Below are 17,053 nucleotides of genomic sequence, written 5' to 3'. Positions count from 1 at the left end.
AAATACAAAATATTTTTTGTGCTCTGAGGAAGTACTAATATAAACTGCTCGAGAGATTAAAACAACCAGGCTTAATTTCCCTGCACATAAAGGCTGCTTTATTTCAAATGTGCTCAGTAGCATCTGGGCCGCAGATTAAAGATGAATATGGTGACTCTCATTGTTTCCTGTAGTTAATCTGTCTGTGATGGAATCGAGTGGAAAGAAGGATTATCATGATTTCAGCCCTTTATTAGTGAGTGCTGTAGGTGAAATCAGCGGAGTGCTGTCTTAATTGATTGTTTTTGTATTTTATAAATAAATTTAACACACATTTCCCTCACATGTGGCTGTTGGCCCTTTGTGTAATGTTGTGTAATTGTTCTTTTCTCTTGTTAAAGCACTCGGTCTACAGTTTAGCCCAGAGAGTCGCTTGTTAACAGTCCTTTAAGCGAGGTTTGGGGCCTGGCCGTGTGGCACCGCATGCAATGGCATCTCTTACAATACTCTGCCTGCTGTCGGTGTGGAGGTTTGCCGATTGCAGAAACAGCACAGAGATGCCGTTGTTCATTGTTTTCATTTCTTTCCTATTAGAATAAGATTAAACTGTGGAGAGGAGATCCTCCCACAATGCCTCTGCATCTGTGCACAGCGCAATCAGAGCCAATAGGATTGAAACGGACAATTTAAACCCCATGACTGTCGTGAAATAGTCTTAAATAAATCTGTACGAGTTTCTCTTTTTAATAATAATAAAATAATCCATTCTGGTATTGTGTGGACTGTAAGGTGGCCCACTTATTACTTTAGAAGGGATTAATATTACATTACGGTTAGAGCAATACAAAGTGCAATAATACAGTGCAATTCAAGGCATAATAAATTGTATAAATTCCAATTTACACAAGTGTATACGACATACAGTAAACAATATACGAGGTCTTACATCCTAGATTGTAAAAGCTGATAAGTGCAGACAAGATTTTAAGTCACAGTCAAGAGCCAAGGGAAGGGAGCATAGGGGAAATCAAAATAACAATACGAGTGCTAGTAATGCAAAAGCAAGAGTATGACAAAACGGTGTATAAGTGCAATTTTACAGAAGAATAAATTACTAAATTACAAGTACTGTCTGAAAAGATGCGTCTTGAGTAATCGCTGGAAGGAGGTCAGAGAATCTGCTGTCCTGACTTCAGTAGGAAGGTTGCTCCGTCACTTAGGGTCCAGGGATGAGAAGGAGCGGCTCTGGAGGAAGGGCAGTGGAAAGGAGGCAGAGTTAGTCTGGCGCAGGAAGACCGGAGAGGTCTGGAGGGGATGTACAGAGAGATGAGGGTCTGAAGGTAGAGGTGCAGTCGGGTCCAGACAGCGGTAGGTTCAGGGTCAGTGTCTTGAACTGAATGCGTGTTGATATCAGGAGCCAGTGGAGGGAGCGGAGCAGTGGAGTAGCGTGTGCGAATCGGGGTAGAGAGAATACCAGACGAGCCGCAGAGTTCTGGATGAGCTGGAGCGGCGGGTAGTAGTTGCAGGCAGGCCAGCCAGGACAGAGTTGCAGTAGTCCAGGCGGGAGAGGACCAGTGACTGGACGAGTAGCTGAGTCAAGTAGTTGGTGAGTAAGGGACGGATTCAATGTATGTTGCTCAGGAAGAATCAGCAGGTCAGCGTGGTGATGTGCTGAGTGTAGGAGAGCGCAGGATCAAGGATGACTCCTAGGTTCTTGGCGGAAGAAGAGGGAGACAGTGTCGTAGATTCCAGTGGGACTGAGATGGAGAGATCAGCAGAAGGTGAGGAAAAGGGTGGAAAAAAGAGGAGATCAGATTTGGAGTGGTTGAGCTTGAGGTGGTGCGAGTGCAGAGATAGCAGACAAACAGGAAGAGCTGCAAGAGGGGATGAGAGGGTCAGAGGAGGGAAAAGACAGGAAGATCTGGGCATCATCAGTGTAGAAATGGTAAGAAAAACCATGGGATGCAATGAGGGGGCCCAGGGAGCGAGTGTAGAGAGAGAACAGGAGGGGGCCCAGGACGGAGCCTTGGGGTGCGCCTGTGAGGAGAGGCTGAGGTGTGGATGAGGAACCTCGCCATGTCACCTGGTTAGTCACTAACATTTTGCTCCAAGTTCCCACAGAGAGAGAGCATTTATCAGTGAGCATGTTTTTAATTGTGTTTATAGTAGCTCTTTTCCCAGTCCGGCAATTCTCCGAAATCCCTCTTCCAGTTTTCTGTTTTGTTCTCCACAACGCAGAATCATTCTGTTAATTATTCATAAAAAGCTGTGCTTCGTATCTGGAGAGATTCAGGGGAGATATACCCCCCTGCCATCGCAGAGGACTGTACTGCAGAACAAAATAATGTCCTTTTTTGTTACAAACAGCTCTGGTCTCTGGCAAAATGTGAGTGTTTACTTACAAAGTTCAGAGCCGAGTTCACGGTCTTCGTTTCATTAGCATTGCTTTAGCAGCAGAGCTAAAATACAGCTTCAATAACTGAATGTTACTGAGTTTCTTATAACCTGATTTAATTATTATTATTATTATTATTATTATTATTATTATTATTATTATTATTATTATTAAAATATAATATATAAAAAGCGATTTTCTGTGGCACATTTTTACTTCTTAAAGGAATAGATTAGCTTAGACTCCAGTGGCTCCCAGCCCTGATCCTGGAGGACCCTGTACCCTGCTGGTTTTTGTTCCAACCAAGCTCTCAATTACTTAATTTAACCCTTAATTGAAGTAATAATTCCTACGTCAGAGCCTTTTAAATATTTTAAACAGTAGGGGGTTTAAGTATCAAATTGTATAAGGAACTTATGTTATTAAGGAAACAATTTATTATCAGCTACACCGTTTAAAAAGTCAAATGTACGCACATTATTATTTCAAATAGGGTTCAATTAAGTCATTGAGAGCTCAATTGGAACAAACACCAGCAGGGTAGGGCCTCCTCCAGGGCCAGGGTTGGGAACCACTATACACTATATCTATACAGAAACCAAGTTTTTCTTTATGGAAAAAAGTCCAAAGTGATCCCTTTTAAAGTCCACCGTTCTCCTAAGTGTTGGTGGGCCCAGCGCACAGGGCTTTTAATCTCTGTCTCTCTTAAAGTCATAACATGCGAATACATTAATGTTATTTACACACAGTCCCAGTGCTATACTTACCTGTTAAAAACATCCTCATGATTTGCTTTATATCCCTGAATTGTAGCTGTGATAGTAAAAAAAAAAAATTGGAGGAATTGAATTGAAACTCTTGCTGTTTCCACTCGTGCCGGCGATGAGGCCCTGGTCACACACTGCCTTCTGCCAAGTGCAGATAAAGGCAGGAAGACAGGTTGGATCTGAGGCCCACGCCAGCTCCAGATGCACACGCGCCCAAGGGAATCAGTCAGATCCACTCCTGTTAAATATGGGCCTGGACCCAGGGAAGGGGTTTGTGTCGCAGGCGTGTAGTTACTCGAGCGTATTAGAATCAAATCTGTGCCGTTCCTGTTTGAAAGGGTTCCACCTGATAACCTGTAAAATGCCAAGTGTGACGAATTACCGTTAGGATGGGGAAAAAAATGGTCTCTCTACTTTTGTATTATTTCTTAGATAATTTAGCATCATCCTAATGTAGGCTAAATGGGTTGCATTGTCAGTGCCGGCTCCCTGTGAGGTTTGAGCTGAGAAATTGTAACAACATTCAAGATTAGGGAAGAAACTACATTTCAAGTGAGACGTGGTATATGTGAGCAGTGTCTCAGTATCACTGAATTGTCCCACAGTGCAGCGTCTGTTTAAACAGGGAAAAGAGGAGACTAGGCAAAGGGGGAGGGGCCTATCATTACCATGGGATCTGTGAACGGAAGTTGTCTTACAAAGTTGCCGATTGGCCACTGAACTCTGTCACTCAAGCAGCCCTTCCCTCCCCATTCACAGATCCCATGGCAACGACGCAGGCCCCTCCCCCTTTGGGTAGCATCCTCAACTCAATAACCGAAGAGTTTCATAAGAACATCAGAAAGTGTCCAATCGAGAGGAGGCCATTCACCCCATCGTGCTCGTTTGGTGTCCATTAATAACTAAGTGATCCAAGGATCCTATCCAGTCTATTTTTAAATGTTCCCAAATTGTCTCTTCAGCCACATCGCTGGGGAGTTTGTTCAGATTGTGACGCCTCTCTGTGTGAAGAAGTGTCTCCTGTTTTCTGTCTTGAATGCCTTGAAGCCCAATTTCCATTTGTGTCCCCGGGTGCGTGTGTCCCTGCTGATCTGGAAAAGCTCCTCTGGTTTGATGTGGTTGAAGCCCTTCATGATTTTGAAGACTTGGATCAAGTCCCCACGTAGTCTCCTCTGTTCCAGGGTGAAAAGGTTCAGTCCCTCAGTCTCTCAGTAGGACATTCCCTTCAGACCTGGAATAAGTCTGGTTGCTCTCCTCTGAACTGCCTCTAGAGCAGCGATATCTTTCTTGAAGTCTGGAGCCCAGAACAGTACACAGTATCCAGATGAGCTCTAACTAGTGCATTGTACAGTCTGAACTGCCCTTGTTCTAAAGCAGCATCAGCATCATCTGTATGTGTGGCACTGAGCAGCAGCGGCCTCACTGAGCCGTTGGGTCCTGAATGAAGCTCCATCTTGTCCTCGACACAGAGATTGTCCTGGAGGCATCTGTCTGTCTAAATAGCAGTGGTGCGAGTGCAGAGATAGCAGACAAACAGGAAGAGCTGCAAGAGGGGATGAGAGGGTCAGAGGAGGGAAAAGACAGGAAGATCTGGGCATCATCAGTGTAGAAATGGTAAGAAAAACCATGGGATGCGATGAGGGGGCCCAGGGAGCGAGTGTAGAGAGAGAACAGGAGGGGGCCCAGGACGGAGCCTTGGGGTGCGCCTGTGAGGAGAGGCTGAGGTGTGGATGAGGAACCTCGCCATGTCACCTGGTTAGTCACTAACATTTTGCTCCAAGTTCCCACAGAGAGAGAGCATTTATCAGTGAGCATGTTTTTAATTGTGTTTATAGTAGCTCTTTTCCCAGTCCGGCAATTCTCCGAAATCCCTCTTCCAGTTTTCTGTTTTGTTCTCCACAACGCAGAATCATTCTGTTAATTATTCATAAAAAGCTGTGCTTCGTATCTGGAGAGATTCAGGGGAGATATACCCCCCTGCCATCGCAGAGGACTGTACTGCAGAACAAAATAATGTCCTTTTTTGTTACAAACAGCTCTGGTCTCTGGCAAAATGTGAGTGTTTACTTACAAAGTTCAGAGCCGAGTTCACGGTCTTCGTTTCATTAGCATTGCTTTAGCAGCAGAGCTAAAATACAGCTTCAATAACTGAATGTTACTGAGTTTCTTATAACCTGATTTAATTATTATTATTATTATTATTATTATTATTATTATTATTATTAACTAAGTGATCCAAGGATCCTATCCAGTGTGTTTTTAAATGTTCCCAAATTGTCACTTCAACCACATCGTTGGGAGTTTGTTCAGATTGTGACGCCTCTCTGTGTGAAGAAGTGTCTCCTGTTTTCTGTCTTGAATGCCTTGAAGCCCAATTTCCATTTGTGTCCCGGGTGCGTGTGTCCCTGCTGATCTGGAAAAGCTCCTCTGGTTTGATGTGGTCGATGCCTTTCATGATTTTGAAGACTTGGATCAAGTCCCCACGTAGTCTCCTCTGTTCTATGGTGAAAAGGTTCAGGTCCTCAGTCTCTCAGTAGGACATTCCCTTCAGACCTGGAATAAGTCTGGTTGCTCTCCTCTGAACTGCCTCTAGAGCAGTGATGGGCTTTTGCCATAAAGTTTCTCATTTTGGTGCAGTCCCATCTTTTCAGGAGGTTTGTAGTCAAAGTGCAATACCAGCTGGTTTGGGGATTTCAATTGACTTTAAATGATAGCCTGTGGTGAACCAGATGTTTCTTTCTTGTTGTTTGGTCAAGGGAAGACATGCATTTAGTCCTGACTGCGACTTCCAACAGAACCAAGAAACATACAAAGACAAGGTTTTTTTAAGCTCTTACCATTAAAGAACGCTGCTCTAATATGATGATTTCTAACCGTGAATAATTCATAAGAAGCTGCACTTTTGTGTCTATGCTATTACTAGTCTGTGGAGCTGCAGGGAAAGGTGTTAATTTAACTTAGAGATATTTAAAAGAGCTGAATCATGTATGAAAAGCTGTTTGGAATAAACATATGTGCTCATCTGGGCTGAAAAGCTCGAGGGTGGGATTAGTTAAGACCGTCAAATCACATTTCACAACAGGTCTCCAGCTCCGACAGGAACCAGCACTTGATCCGAGGGTCTGGACCCAAACATTTGGCCGCGTCCGCTTCGTTGATGATGGTGCTGGTGTCTGTGTTGTGTTGTGTGGTAATCAGAAGATCAGGGATATGAATCTGAGGAAAAAAAACACAAGGAGACAGAGTGAGAAAATTGATGATTGGAAGTGACGAAAGAGCGGAAGAGCGGATGAAAAATGGATGTCAATTACAGGAATTAAAGATAACATTCTGTATTTGTATTTGTCTGTATCTGTTTTGGTACTTTTGTTTTTAATATAGAGTCAAAAGAACGGGGAGAGACCAAATCCTTGCCAACTCTGAAATGATCTCTCAATACTAACAGACGTAGTGAGTTTATAACTGTGGGAAAGTGTCCTTCTGTCCTTCATTCAGGTCAGTTCTTAAGGTACATGGTTTGTCATCTGTGCCTCCCAAAGTCCACCTGAAACACAGCAGTTTGTCCAGACTTTCCCAGAGCCACGTCCCAGTGACTGAAGGTTATCTTTCAACTGGGATTGGAGAGAGTGAACATATTTCAGCTGACTTTGAACTGTCTCTCTCAGTGTCGTGACAGAAAACGTTTTGTCTGGTTGTGGGAGTCTCGTCAGCGATGGGAGCCGTGTCTCAGACATACACCCGACTCAGGTCGAGTACGTATTTAACTGAGCTGCTCTCCTGTTGTCGTTGTTTTTAATTTAAACGCATCTGTAAAGTAAGGATGGTAAAAATAAGTATTCTTGATATTTATGACCTTTTAATGCATGAAAGGATGTGCTCAAAGAATTGCAGTAATTATGTTAAACCAGGGGCCAAGGGACCTTTCTATTTTTAAACAGCCAGCGATTCTGTACTTGTGTTGAACTGAAGAGAGAATCTATAAATTCACATCCATGAGCTGGAGAATCGGGCGATTCAGAGCAGTAGCGCTGATGTGCGAAACTCTCAAGGCATTATTTATAAATACCATCCTGCTTTCCTCTGAATTTCTCCTAAAGCAATTATCTGCAGTAAAGTAAATCTGCACACGAGTCTCACACTCTGAGAGCAGGAACAGAGTCAAGGTGTATAACGTGTGACTGGACACAAACACACTGCGCTGTAGTTGTTTCATCTGTTTCAGGGACACAGGGTGATCATTTGTGTTCTGGTCAACCCGTGAATTATCGAAACACAAACCGCTGTTTTAATTCATACAGAGCAGTTTCAGAGTTTCTGTGAAAGCTACTTTGTCTGTTGTATTATATATGTATATGTGTGTGTATACACAATTTTCTTTGTGTGTATTTTCATATATTGTGTACAAACAGAGAGTAGTCTAAATGTGCAGACTTATACCTGTCGATTCTGGAGTCGATTCTGGAGTCAACAAGATTGGGACTGGTTCCTCATACTGTCCCTCTGTGCCATGCAGCATAGCCTGTGTCAGCGTTTGTGCATGTGTTTATGTTTACGTTGATGTTAATATATAGATTTCAAATACAAGTACATATTACATATATGTGTGTGTGTTGCATGTGTTTATGTATTTGTTTTCTTCCTGTATATATCACCTCACCTCATATACCCTTTTGTGTAATGTATTCATACACTTCAGAAATAAACAATATACAATGTTGTGCTCTGATACTTTTAAAAGTCTTATGGCCGATTAAAAACCTGCTCTTTATGATTCACATCCTCCCGCATCACATGTCCGACTCCGTGCTGGTCAGCAGGTCTCCTTTCTGATTACAGCACTTTGAACTGCTCCTCACGCGTCAGACATGTCTGAGAACATATTAATCATTCAAGGATCAGCTCTGCGAGGGGAAAACACACAAACACAACACAGGGTAGGAAGACAAGCCAGGCGGCCATAACACTTCTAAAGGTCTTACTGGTACCCAGTTACAGAAATCCATCTCAGTCCCAATGTTTGTGTGAAGATCCTTTGGCAGATAAAATAACAAATGTGCTGCTGATCAATATCGAGTCAGATGAACGTGCGATGTGGGGAATGGATTCTGCTGCTCGCCATGCTGACTGTCTGAGTTGAGCTGCGTAATCCACGCCGATTATGTCAGCTCTGTGATGGGCTGGAGGATTTCAGAAACAGCCTTCCCTGGATCCCTCACAGAGAGTCGCTGCGGAACAGGGCCATCTGAGAGGATTACTGTGAAAAAGCACCACTGCAGGCAGCAAGTGTTGCCACTCAGAAATAATTAAATATCGCGCTTCACAATGGAAATAATAACGCAACAATGGCAGGCAATCAACCACTCTGATTGGGTACTCGTAAGGCCCGGTGAAATCAAATCAGGTACCAGAATGTAACAGCTGGTCTTCAGTGGTATTTAAAGACCACTTCTGTATATTTCCCAAATAAAAAGACAAGAGTCTGACTTGAACACCCTTGCTCCCACGCTCTCTGTGGATCCTCTTGCAGTGCTTTGTATTATTTTTGTGTTTTTGCTTTCTTTTATTGCCGTGCTGTATTCAGCCGATGCACGTGCCTCTAATTTGTGGAGTGCAGTCCAAAGAGTGAGGTCCCTTCGACTTTAGTGTGTCTAGTTATATCACTGTGTGTTTGTCCCCTCCCATTTCCTCGACACCTGCGTCATTAGTCCTTTTTCTACAGCGTTACACAGCTGGGTGTTCTCCGTTCTCCATGCTGCTTGTGCTGTGTTTACTGTGTGGACTGTCAGAATAGTGAAACGGCGATGTTACTCAGTGCTTGCTTCCTGCAGAATCAAATTGCTTCTTTTGTTTGTTTCTCTGACAGGTGAAGCTACACTGCATGTAACTCGTATCTGTGCATATTTTGAAGTAAATGCTTTGACAGCTGAGATATGGCAGGTGTCAACCACGGACAATGCTTTGCAAACACTTTTTTTTTCACATAATAACATGTTGCCAGTAATTACTCCTATGGTGGCCAGGAGAGAGAACCACAATCCCCCAACTTCTGATTTATTTAGTTACAAGAATACTCTTCATACACATTCAGTTCTTCATGGTGGTGTTCAAACGCAAAGTCTGTGAACAAGATAAGTAAACTGTAACTCAGGCAACATGGAAGAGTAGTTTTTTTACAGAGCTATTATGGAGTATAAACATGTACGGTTTTGTACAGATTTTACTATCTTTCTAGGAAGATATCCCCGCCACCCCCTCTAAGAATAAATTAAAGAAATTAGAATCTCAGATAATCTTAATATCCCTAATAATTCCACAGATCAGCATGGTGTAGGGCGATGATTAAACTACTGTTTCCATGTGGCTCTTCGTTATCTCTCTGTGGCAGCTGTGACATTAGGTCTTTCACTTGACTCTTCTGTCCCGTTTGATGTCGTCTCCCTCTCTCTGTGCCGCAGCGGCTGAAGGAGCTCAAGCACCGGGAGTTTGCACGCAACGTCGCTTCCAAGTCCTGGAAGGATGAGAAGAAGCAAGAGAAGGCCTTGCGCCGCCTGCACCAGCTGGCCGAGCTCCGCAAGCAGTCGGAAAGGTGAGTCCCGTGCCGTCCCCACGTCGGTGAACAGTCGCACAGCATTTCATTTAGGAGTGGCGCCTTGCTTCTGAGCTGCTCAGGGTAATGAAAATGAGAGAAACAAATCAGTCAGCACGCGGGATGGACTGCAGCCCACCTCAGGAAGATCAGGTGGTCCAGGGGAGCGTGGTGCCACCAGATCGCCCAGCTATAACCGAGACCCTGGACTGGACTGCGGCTCCAGGATCACTAGGGGACGGTAGTCACCCCACGAGCACCAGGACTCCAGTGTATTGTTGTGCTGTGGGAGTCTGCCCTGGAGGCGCTGGGGTTGGGCTCAGGGGGATTGTGGTCTCCATGGGCTCGTACCCGGATCAGAGCGGAGAGTCAACTCAGCACAGGGAGTCAATTCCTAACACAGACAGACGTCGTGGTGCCATGCTGTGTCTCGGGCGTTGTCGTGTCTGGGCCGTGCTCGTCCTGCCCACTGTTCTGCAGTCGCCCATGTTGTTGGAGAAATTACACTTCAACAATATAACGTTACACAACACACTTTCCTTCATGAGATATATTTATTGTAGAACATCCAGTTTTCAAACGTATGGTCAGATTTCTAGTATTACCTCTCGGCTCAAGAACGCCGTCAAATTCGTCTGTTTTGGACAAATACTCAAATTAAATATTCATTAAGAGTGTATTTAAAGTTATTGTGTTGTGTTTCTGGTTTCCAGTCAGACAGAAATGGGATTTGTTGTTTCATATATCATCATTCTTTTCAATTTAACATTTTTATTTTACTTCTTTCTTTCAGTTTCTGTACCTCTTCTGAATTATAGCCTCTGTGCATTTTCTGAATACTGTTCTCTTTCTCTAGCTTGAGTTCGATGTCAGAGTCTTAGTGGAGGTAATTAGCACCATTACTTTTGTCAATTACGATACACTGTAGCAAAGCCAGCCGGGACAGATTACATTTAGGAGGCTAAGGACATTATTATTATTATTATTATTATTATTATTATTATTATTATTATTATTATTATTATTATTATTATTATTGTGTATCCATTTTCCTGGCTGAGTGTCTGTCTCTTGTCTTGCTAGAGTCTGTGGGTTATATTTATTCACGTCCTTTTTTCTTGATAGTCTACTGACTAGAAAAAAACAAGAATTACTGAAGCAGAAGCTATTTTTCAACTTCTTGGAAGAACTAATAATAATAATAATAATAATAATAATAATAATAATAATAATAATAACAATACTGATTAATAATAATGCATTCTTCTAAAACATGTTTTCCTAAATGTCTTTCGACTATTTGTTGTCTTCGCAGTGGTCCTGGAAGTGGCCCCAAGTTCAGGGCCACGACAGTCGCAGCCGAGAGTCAACGTCCAGAAAACCTCTTCTCTGAGAGGGACCGCGGGGTCCGGAGTCACCACATCCACTTCACCCCGGGGGACAGGGCCACCGATGCGTCCTGCAGGGGTCCCCAGGAGCGTCCAACCCCCAGAGAGCAGAATCCCGTCTCCGACAGCCGGCCTGGCCCACCCCGGCCCGCTCCCGACTACAGCAGCCAGCGCGCCGGTGTCTCCTTCTGCTTCTCCAAGAAGGCCCAGCTGAAACTCGAGTCATCAGCGTCGGTTTTCAGCGACAACACCGAGGAGGCCGGTGACCGAGACGCCCTCACTCACAGAGGGAAGCCGGGCCTGGACGGCTTCAGGGCCTACGTTTCCTCCATGGCGGATTGCGCCATGGACGTTATGGTGGAGGAAGGACAAGAGGATGAAGAGAAGTGCCTGGAAACAGAGCAAAATCCCTCGGCACAGGCTGCCACACAGAACGAGGAGCCAGGTTTTCCCTTAATGGTGATCCCGGACTCTCTGGAGCTTTTGGATTTAGATCAGAGACTGCGGGAGCTGATCGCAGACCCAGGTACCAACAGCACTGAGCTGGATCAGACCGGCTGCTCCACTGAGAGAGAGACGGACTGTAAAGATGCAGCCGCTGACGGAGGTCCAATCCACCTGCAAAGGAAATCTCTCATTTTGGAGCATCTTCAGATGGACCCCAGCTCAGAGCCCGTCTGTATCCAGGACACCGAGGAGACCATAGACTTGCGTGGTCACATGGTCTCGAGCGTTGAGGTAGGGGACGTGGAAAGACTGGGGAAGGAGCGTGGAGAACCTGATGGTCCGCCTAACAAGAAAACGGGTCCCTTCCTGAACGTCCTGAACAAAGACAGGACCACGATGCTGAAGTGGCCGTCGGAGCTGCTTCTGTACACAAAGACCGAGCCCTTCGTCTCCTACAGCTGCAACCCCCTGTATTTCGATTTTAAGCACTCCAGAAACAAACAGAAAGCACATGCCGACACAAACAGAGCCGGAGAGGATTGTTGTCTGTTGAAAGCAGCTAATGCGGGGAACACAGATGCAGGCACTGAACACCGCAGCTTGGGAGCAGTGGAGTTACAAAGCCACAAACCGCCAGAACATAAATTAGACAGTTTCAAACCAAAGAAGGGAAATTTCTACAAAGCATGCAAATCTCCAAAACCTCACTCAGAGGCTGCCAGTAGAGCGAGCACTTGCTGTAAGCACAACGTCTCTCCCCAGTTGGATCCCGCAGGAACAGAGACGGCGGCGCCTGACACGTCGCACAGCAAACACACGCGATCCAGAATTGGAAAGAGAAAAAGATCTGTGAAAGAGGAGACTTCAAACAAGAGCAACACGGCAGAACAAAGTAAGAATGGGCTGATAAACTCTCCTGGCGATACGCTGGGTAAAAACAAAAAGCGCAAAATCCTTCAATTCAGTGCTGAGAACCATAACAAGGACGTGTCTTCAGAGCAGGCACCCACAAAGACACGGCCAAACAGCCACAGTGATGACAATAATCGCCACTTTAAGTGTGACTCAAGCACCAGCACCCACAGAGAGGAGAGCGGCTCTCAGCCTCCCAGCGACAAATCGGGTTCCGGCAGCAGCTTTTCCGATCTGGAGACAGACAGCGAAGGCGGCTCCTGGGGATCCGGGGGGTCCTCGTCCTCGTGTGGGTCATCCTTCAGCTTGTCCTCCAAGAGGGGCTCTAGCTGCTCGGAGACGCTGGGCAGAGAGTTTTGCTGCCAGTCAAGTGATGAGAGCTCCTGTGCCGAGGCAGTGCCAGGCGGGGCGAGGGAGCACGGGTGTCACCAGGACCACCGGGGTGCCCATCGCCGCAAGAGGAAGAAACACGCCTCGTCCTCTGAGAACTCCAGTGGCACCGACGGGCCCTGCAGGAAGAGGAGCAGGAGGCTGAGGACAACGACCAGTAGACACAGTTCACAACACTCACACAGCTCATACAGCTCCCAGAGCAGTGGTGTCTCTGATGAAAGCAGGGACCGACAGAGCAGCTCCCGGTGGTGGTTCAGCTCAGGCAGGAGGAGACACCACTCTGACAAATCAGGGGCCAAACCCCAGTGTTCGCCAAGCCACAGTGGCTCCCCTGGAGGCAGGAGGCCGAGCCAGGAGGGGTCTCGTTCATTCTCGAGAGACCAGATTTTTTCCCTCAAACCTCCGGTGGTCAGCTGCAACAGAAAGATGCTGAAGGAGGCGGGAATTGCATCTAGGACACAGAGCAATCACGATCCACTTACCAAAGCCGCCCGCAATTCGCCTAATGTGAGTGTGGTGCCGCCACGGCTTGTGGAGAGATTGGCCAACCGCAAGGGATCTCCGGGTAAAAAGGGGAATAACGCAGCTGCTCTGCCGCTGATAGGCAAGTTTCCGGCCGTCAAAAGGCACGTGAAGAAGGTAGAGAGCGATAGAGTTAGAGGCAACCTTGGCAAACCTCATGGAGAGGCAGCAGACAGCAGTGCTGATCTCTGTAAGGGTCAGAGTCCCCTGTCAATAGACAAAGGCACGGACAATTCCCCCTCTGCTCCCAGCAGGAAACACAGCCCGGAGGCCGACGGGCAGGACCCTACAGGTGGTCCTGAGCGGGGTGCGCTGCCTGGGCCCCCTCCGTGCGAGACGGCCATGTTCACCATGCACTCAGTAGAGCGGGAGCCCAATGTGCCACCGAATCCCAGTGCGAACTCTTTCCAGGAGCCACCGGCATCCATTCCCCAGACAGGCCACCCTCGTGCCGCGGCTCTGCAGGGGGACTCTACAAAGTGTCCATCCCCCCCACTGAGTGAGCAGCCCATCACCTACAGCCCCGATGAGATCGACAAGTACCGGCGGCTACAGCTTCAGGCGCAGCAGCACATGCAGCAGCAGCTCCTGGGGAAGCCGGTGAAGGTGCTGCCGGCCCCCGCAGAGGTGCACAGCTTCACCCCCGCCATGCCCTCCTTCCAGCCCATGCCCCTGCAGCCAGCGGGCCCCGTCACCAGCATCCAGCAGGCCCTACTGCAACACCGCGCCATGGCAGCCTTCACCAGCACGCTGGGCCCCCACGCCGTGCCCCCGGCCCTGGCGCACCTGCACCCCCTCCCGCAGGCGCACTTCGCCCCGCTCTCCCTGTCCCCGCTGGGCCCCGCGCTCTTCCCAGCACACCCCGCTGCGCTGCTGGCCGGACACCCATTCCACCTGGTCCCCGCCTCCTCCTTCCACCCGGCCCACCTGGCCCTGCACCCCCTGCCCCACGGCACGCTCCTCCCAGCGCTGCTCACCCCCAGCCCGGGGCTGCAGTTGCACCCGCTGCTGCACCCCCTGTTCCCGGGACACGACCTGCCCCCCCACTCAGGCCACAGCAGCTAAAAGCACCCCCCAACATGCCTCCGTTTATCTCCAGAGCGAGACACACGGACTGACGGGTCTCCTCGATGTCACCGGCTGTGTCGGACCCCCGACGGGCCTGGACTGCGCTGTGAAGATCGAGCTCTGTGGCTCTAAAGTCCAGCGGGCATTTCCAAATGAAATGCACATGAGATGCTGATCTCTGACCCTGTCCATGCGTCCTGCTCACCCGCACAGACCCCCTGCCTTATCGAATGCACGGGTCAGACACTGGACAGAGAGAGCGAGGCTTTATTTACAGACACTGACATCTAAGGAACCAGAGAGACACCTTTAGAAGTAACTCTAAAACTAGCAAATGCACAGAAGCACATGTGTGTTTTTAAACATACATCCCAGAGTTCATTCTGCAAATTCAGTGCAAATTTGTTTGCCATAAAACGCTCCTCTGGCTCATCTCTGTGGTTTTTGAGGACAGCAGTCTCTGCCACTCAGCACAGGCAGGGTCAGGAGCTGAAGGTATTGAGGTACCGATGGGAATAACAGAACCAGCGTCTCTCTGACACGGTGTCTCACTCGGGGGGGACAGATCGAACAGTAACGCAGCATGCAACTTTACAATTGTCTACTAAACTGAATGTAATGAGTTTCTACTTAGAGGTTTACAGCAAAATTATCATTTTATTAGACAATATGTAAAAATTGCAACTTTTTCTATTTTTATGTCGAACGCCGTTTAGCAGTCAGTAAGGTGTCTAAATTGCACTGACTATATCATATGAGATGCTGCTTTCTAGCCACTCCCACTAGGGGAATGTAGGATAATGCAATAATATTTTTTCAATATACTAGTACTTCAATACCTGGAATTGTATTTATGTACTCTAATTTGTAATGTAAATAAAACGATCGCTGAGGTGAGGTGCACCACACTGTAACATACATGTACGATATCCTTTAAAGATACTTTTTGTTTACTGTTACTTTTTGCAGATATTTGTTAGTACCTAACATTCAAGTGTCTGTAAAATAATGTGATGGAAAAGTATTAAAAATGAATGTTATTAAAAAAGAAAGTGATTATTTCACACTGTGTAACCCTCCACAGGACAGACGGAGCAGTGAAGTGATTTTGTTAACATTTCATGTTTGGGTAATCGGTTTATTGAGTAAATAACCACGGGAAATGGAAACGCAGAAAGTCAATTAAGAAATTAATTTAGTGTTGTGATTTGGGACCGTGAGCTCAATGTGCTTGAACACAAAACACACACAGACTCATACATATACACACACACAAACACACAATAAATACTCACACACACACACACACACAATGCCACAGCAGAAAATACTTTAGTTCAAAGGTAAGTTGATTTTCTGTAATTCAGATAAACTGGATTTCAAAGTACAATTAATTGTTTCTCTGCAGTGTGTGATGTTTCTCTGAAACTCATATCTATCACTGCATTTAATTGAGTTTTCAGACTTGAATATATATTTTTGTGGATTTTAATTATATAAGCCCGGCACTTTGGCTTTTGGCAGAGAACAGGCCACAGTAATACTAATTTGATTACATTCACCTCCATATCTGTAGGACAACACGGCACTTTGACTGAAAAGGCAAACGAACACAGCTATGACTGTTAGTGTTAATGGTTTTATGTCTGTGTCGGTGACAGCGATGGGAAAAGGTTAGGCAAGGCATTGCAGTTTCTTTCCTTTAGTATCAGTTGTAAAGTTAAACACTTAAAATAACCCTTTTTTTAATTGAAGGACTGAAATAATTGGCACCAAAACAAATTATTAAATAAAAATGTCCAGAGGGAGATGCAAACGCCTGCATTGCAGTGTCTGAATCAGCATCTTTCCCTGCACGCCTGCCAGGGGCTTAAATTATAATGGATCAATGTTTCATATTTTCAAGTTGGAGAATATATGGATTATTATAATTTCTTTTGTCAAACTAACTGAGGAGGCCCAACTGAGGGGGTGTGTGTGGTTATGCTAATGCTGTCTTAAAGTATGCCATTAACAACAGATAGCGCTAAACAATTACTGGATACAACGTTACACAACTCTTGCGTTTTGACTTCAGATCTCGGTATTTAGAAACTCTAGTGCTGATCTGTGAGGGTGTGGATGCCAAATACAAATCTTAACAATCCCCACAGAGCTATGAATGCTAAATATTCATTTAAAGACAATTTTCTTTTTTTTAATTACCCATTTTTTAAATTACTTCCATTACTGCCAATCTATGATTCAACCTCCAAAGGTACTGCAGAGCCGCACAGATACGTTCATTTATCAAACCGTAGCCCCTATTCTTCAGCTGACAACAGCGATGAGGAATTCAACTCTGCTTCCTGTTCAGTGTTGTTTCGACTGCTTCACACAACACACACACTCACCTGTGTCCACCTCAGATCGGCACACAGGATCATTAAAGCGAATGTCACTTTCATATTTGATCGGCAAGAAACTACTCCCCCCAACCCCAATAACTGATTGCTCTCTGTTGGTTAATCTGTCCATATTTATGTGATACAGAAACTGAACAACTGTATTGGGTTTCCAAATTAAAAACATCTGGTTTTAGTTCATTTTAGTTTTT

At 45.9% G+C, this 17,053-nt stretch overlaps 1 protein-coding gene across 1 annotated transcript in view; it reads left to right on the top strand.

Moving 5' to 3' along the window:
* The window catches only part of znf804b (zinc finger protein 804B), a 101,080-nt gene extending 85,578 nt beyond the window's left edge, over nucleotides 1-15,502 (top strand). Inside the window, exons 3-4 of the mRNA XM_066715434.1 lie at nucleotides 9,597-9,727; nucleotides 11,043-15,502. Of these exons, the coding sequence (XP_066571531.1) occupies nucleotides 9,597-9,727; nucleotides 11,043-14,454 (3,543 nt within the window). The 3' untranslated portion in view covers nucleotides 14,455-15,502. The remainder of the gene's footprint in view (nucleotides 1-9,596; nucleotides 9,728-11,042) is intronic.
* Nucleotides 15,503-17,053: the final 1,551 nt, after the last annotated feature.

This window comes from Amia ocellicauda, chromosome 10, assembly GCF_036373705.1.
Source record: "Amia ocellicauda isolate fAmiCal2 chromosome 10, fAmiCal2.hap1, whole genome shotgun sequence".
NCBI classification, from domain to species: domain Eukaryota; kingdom Metazoa; phylum Chordata; class Actinopteri; order Amiiformes; family Amiidae; genus Amia; species Amia ocellicauda.
Note: the sequence above shows the minus strand (reverse complement) of the source record. Positions and strands in the feature narration are given on the sequence as shown.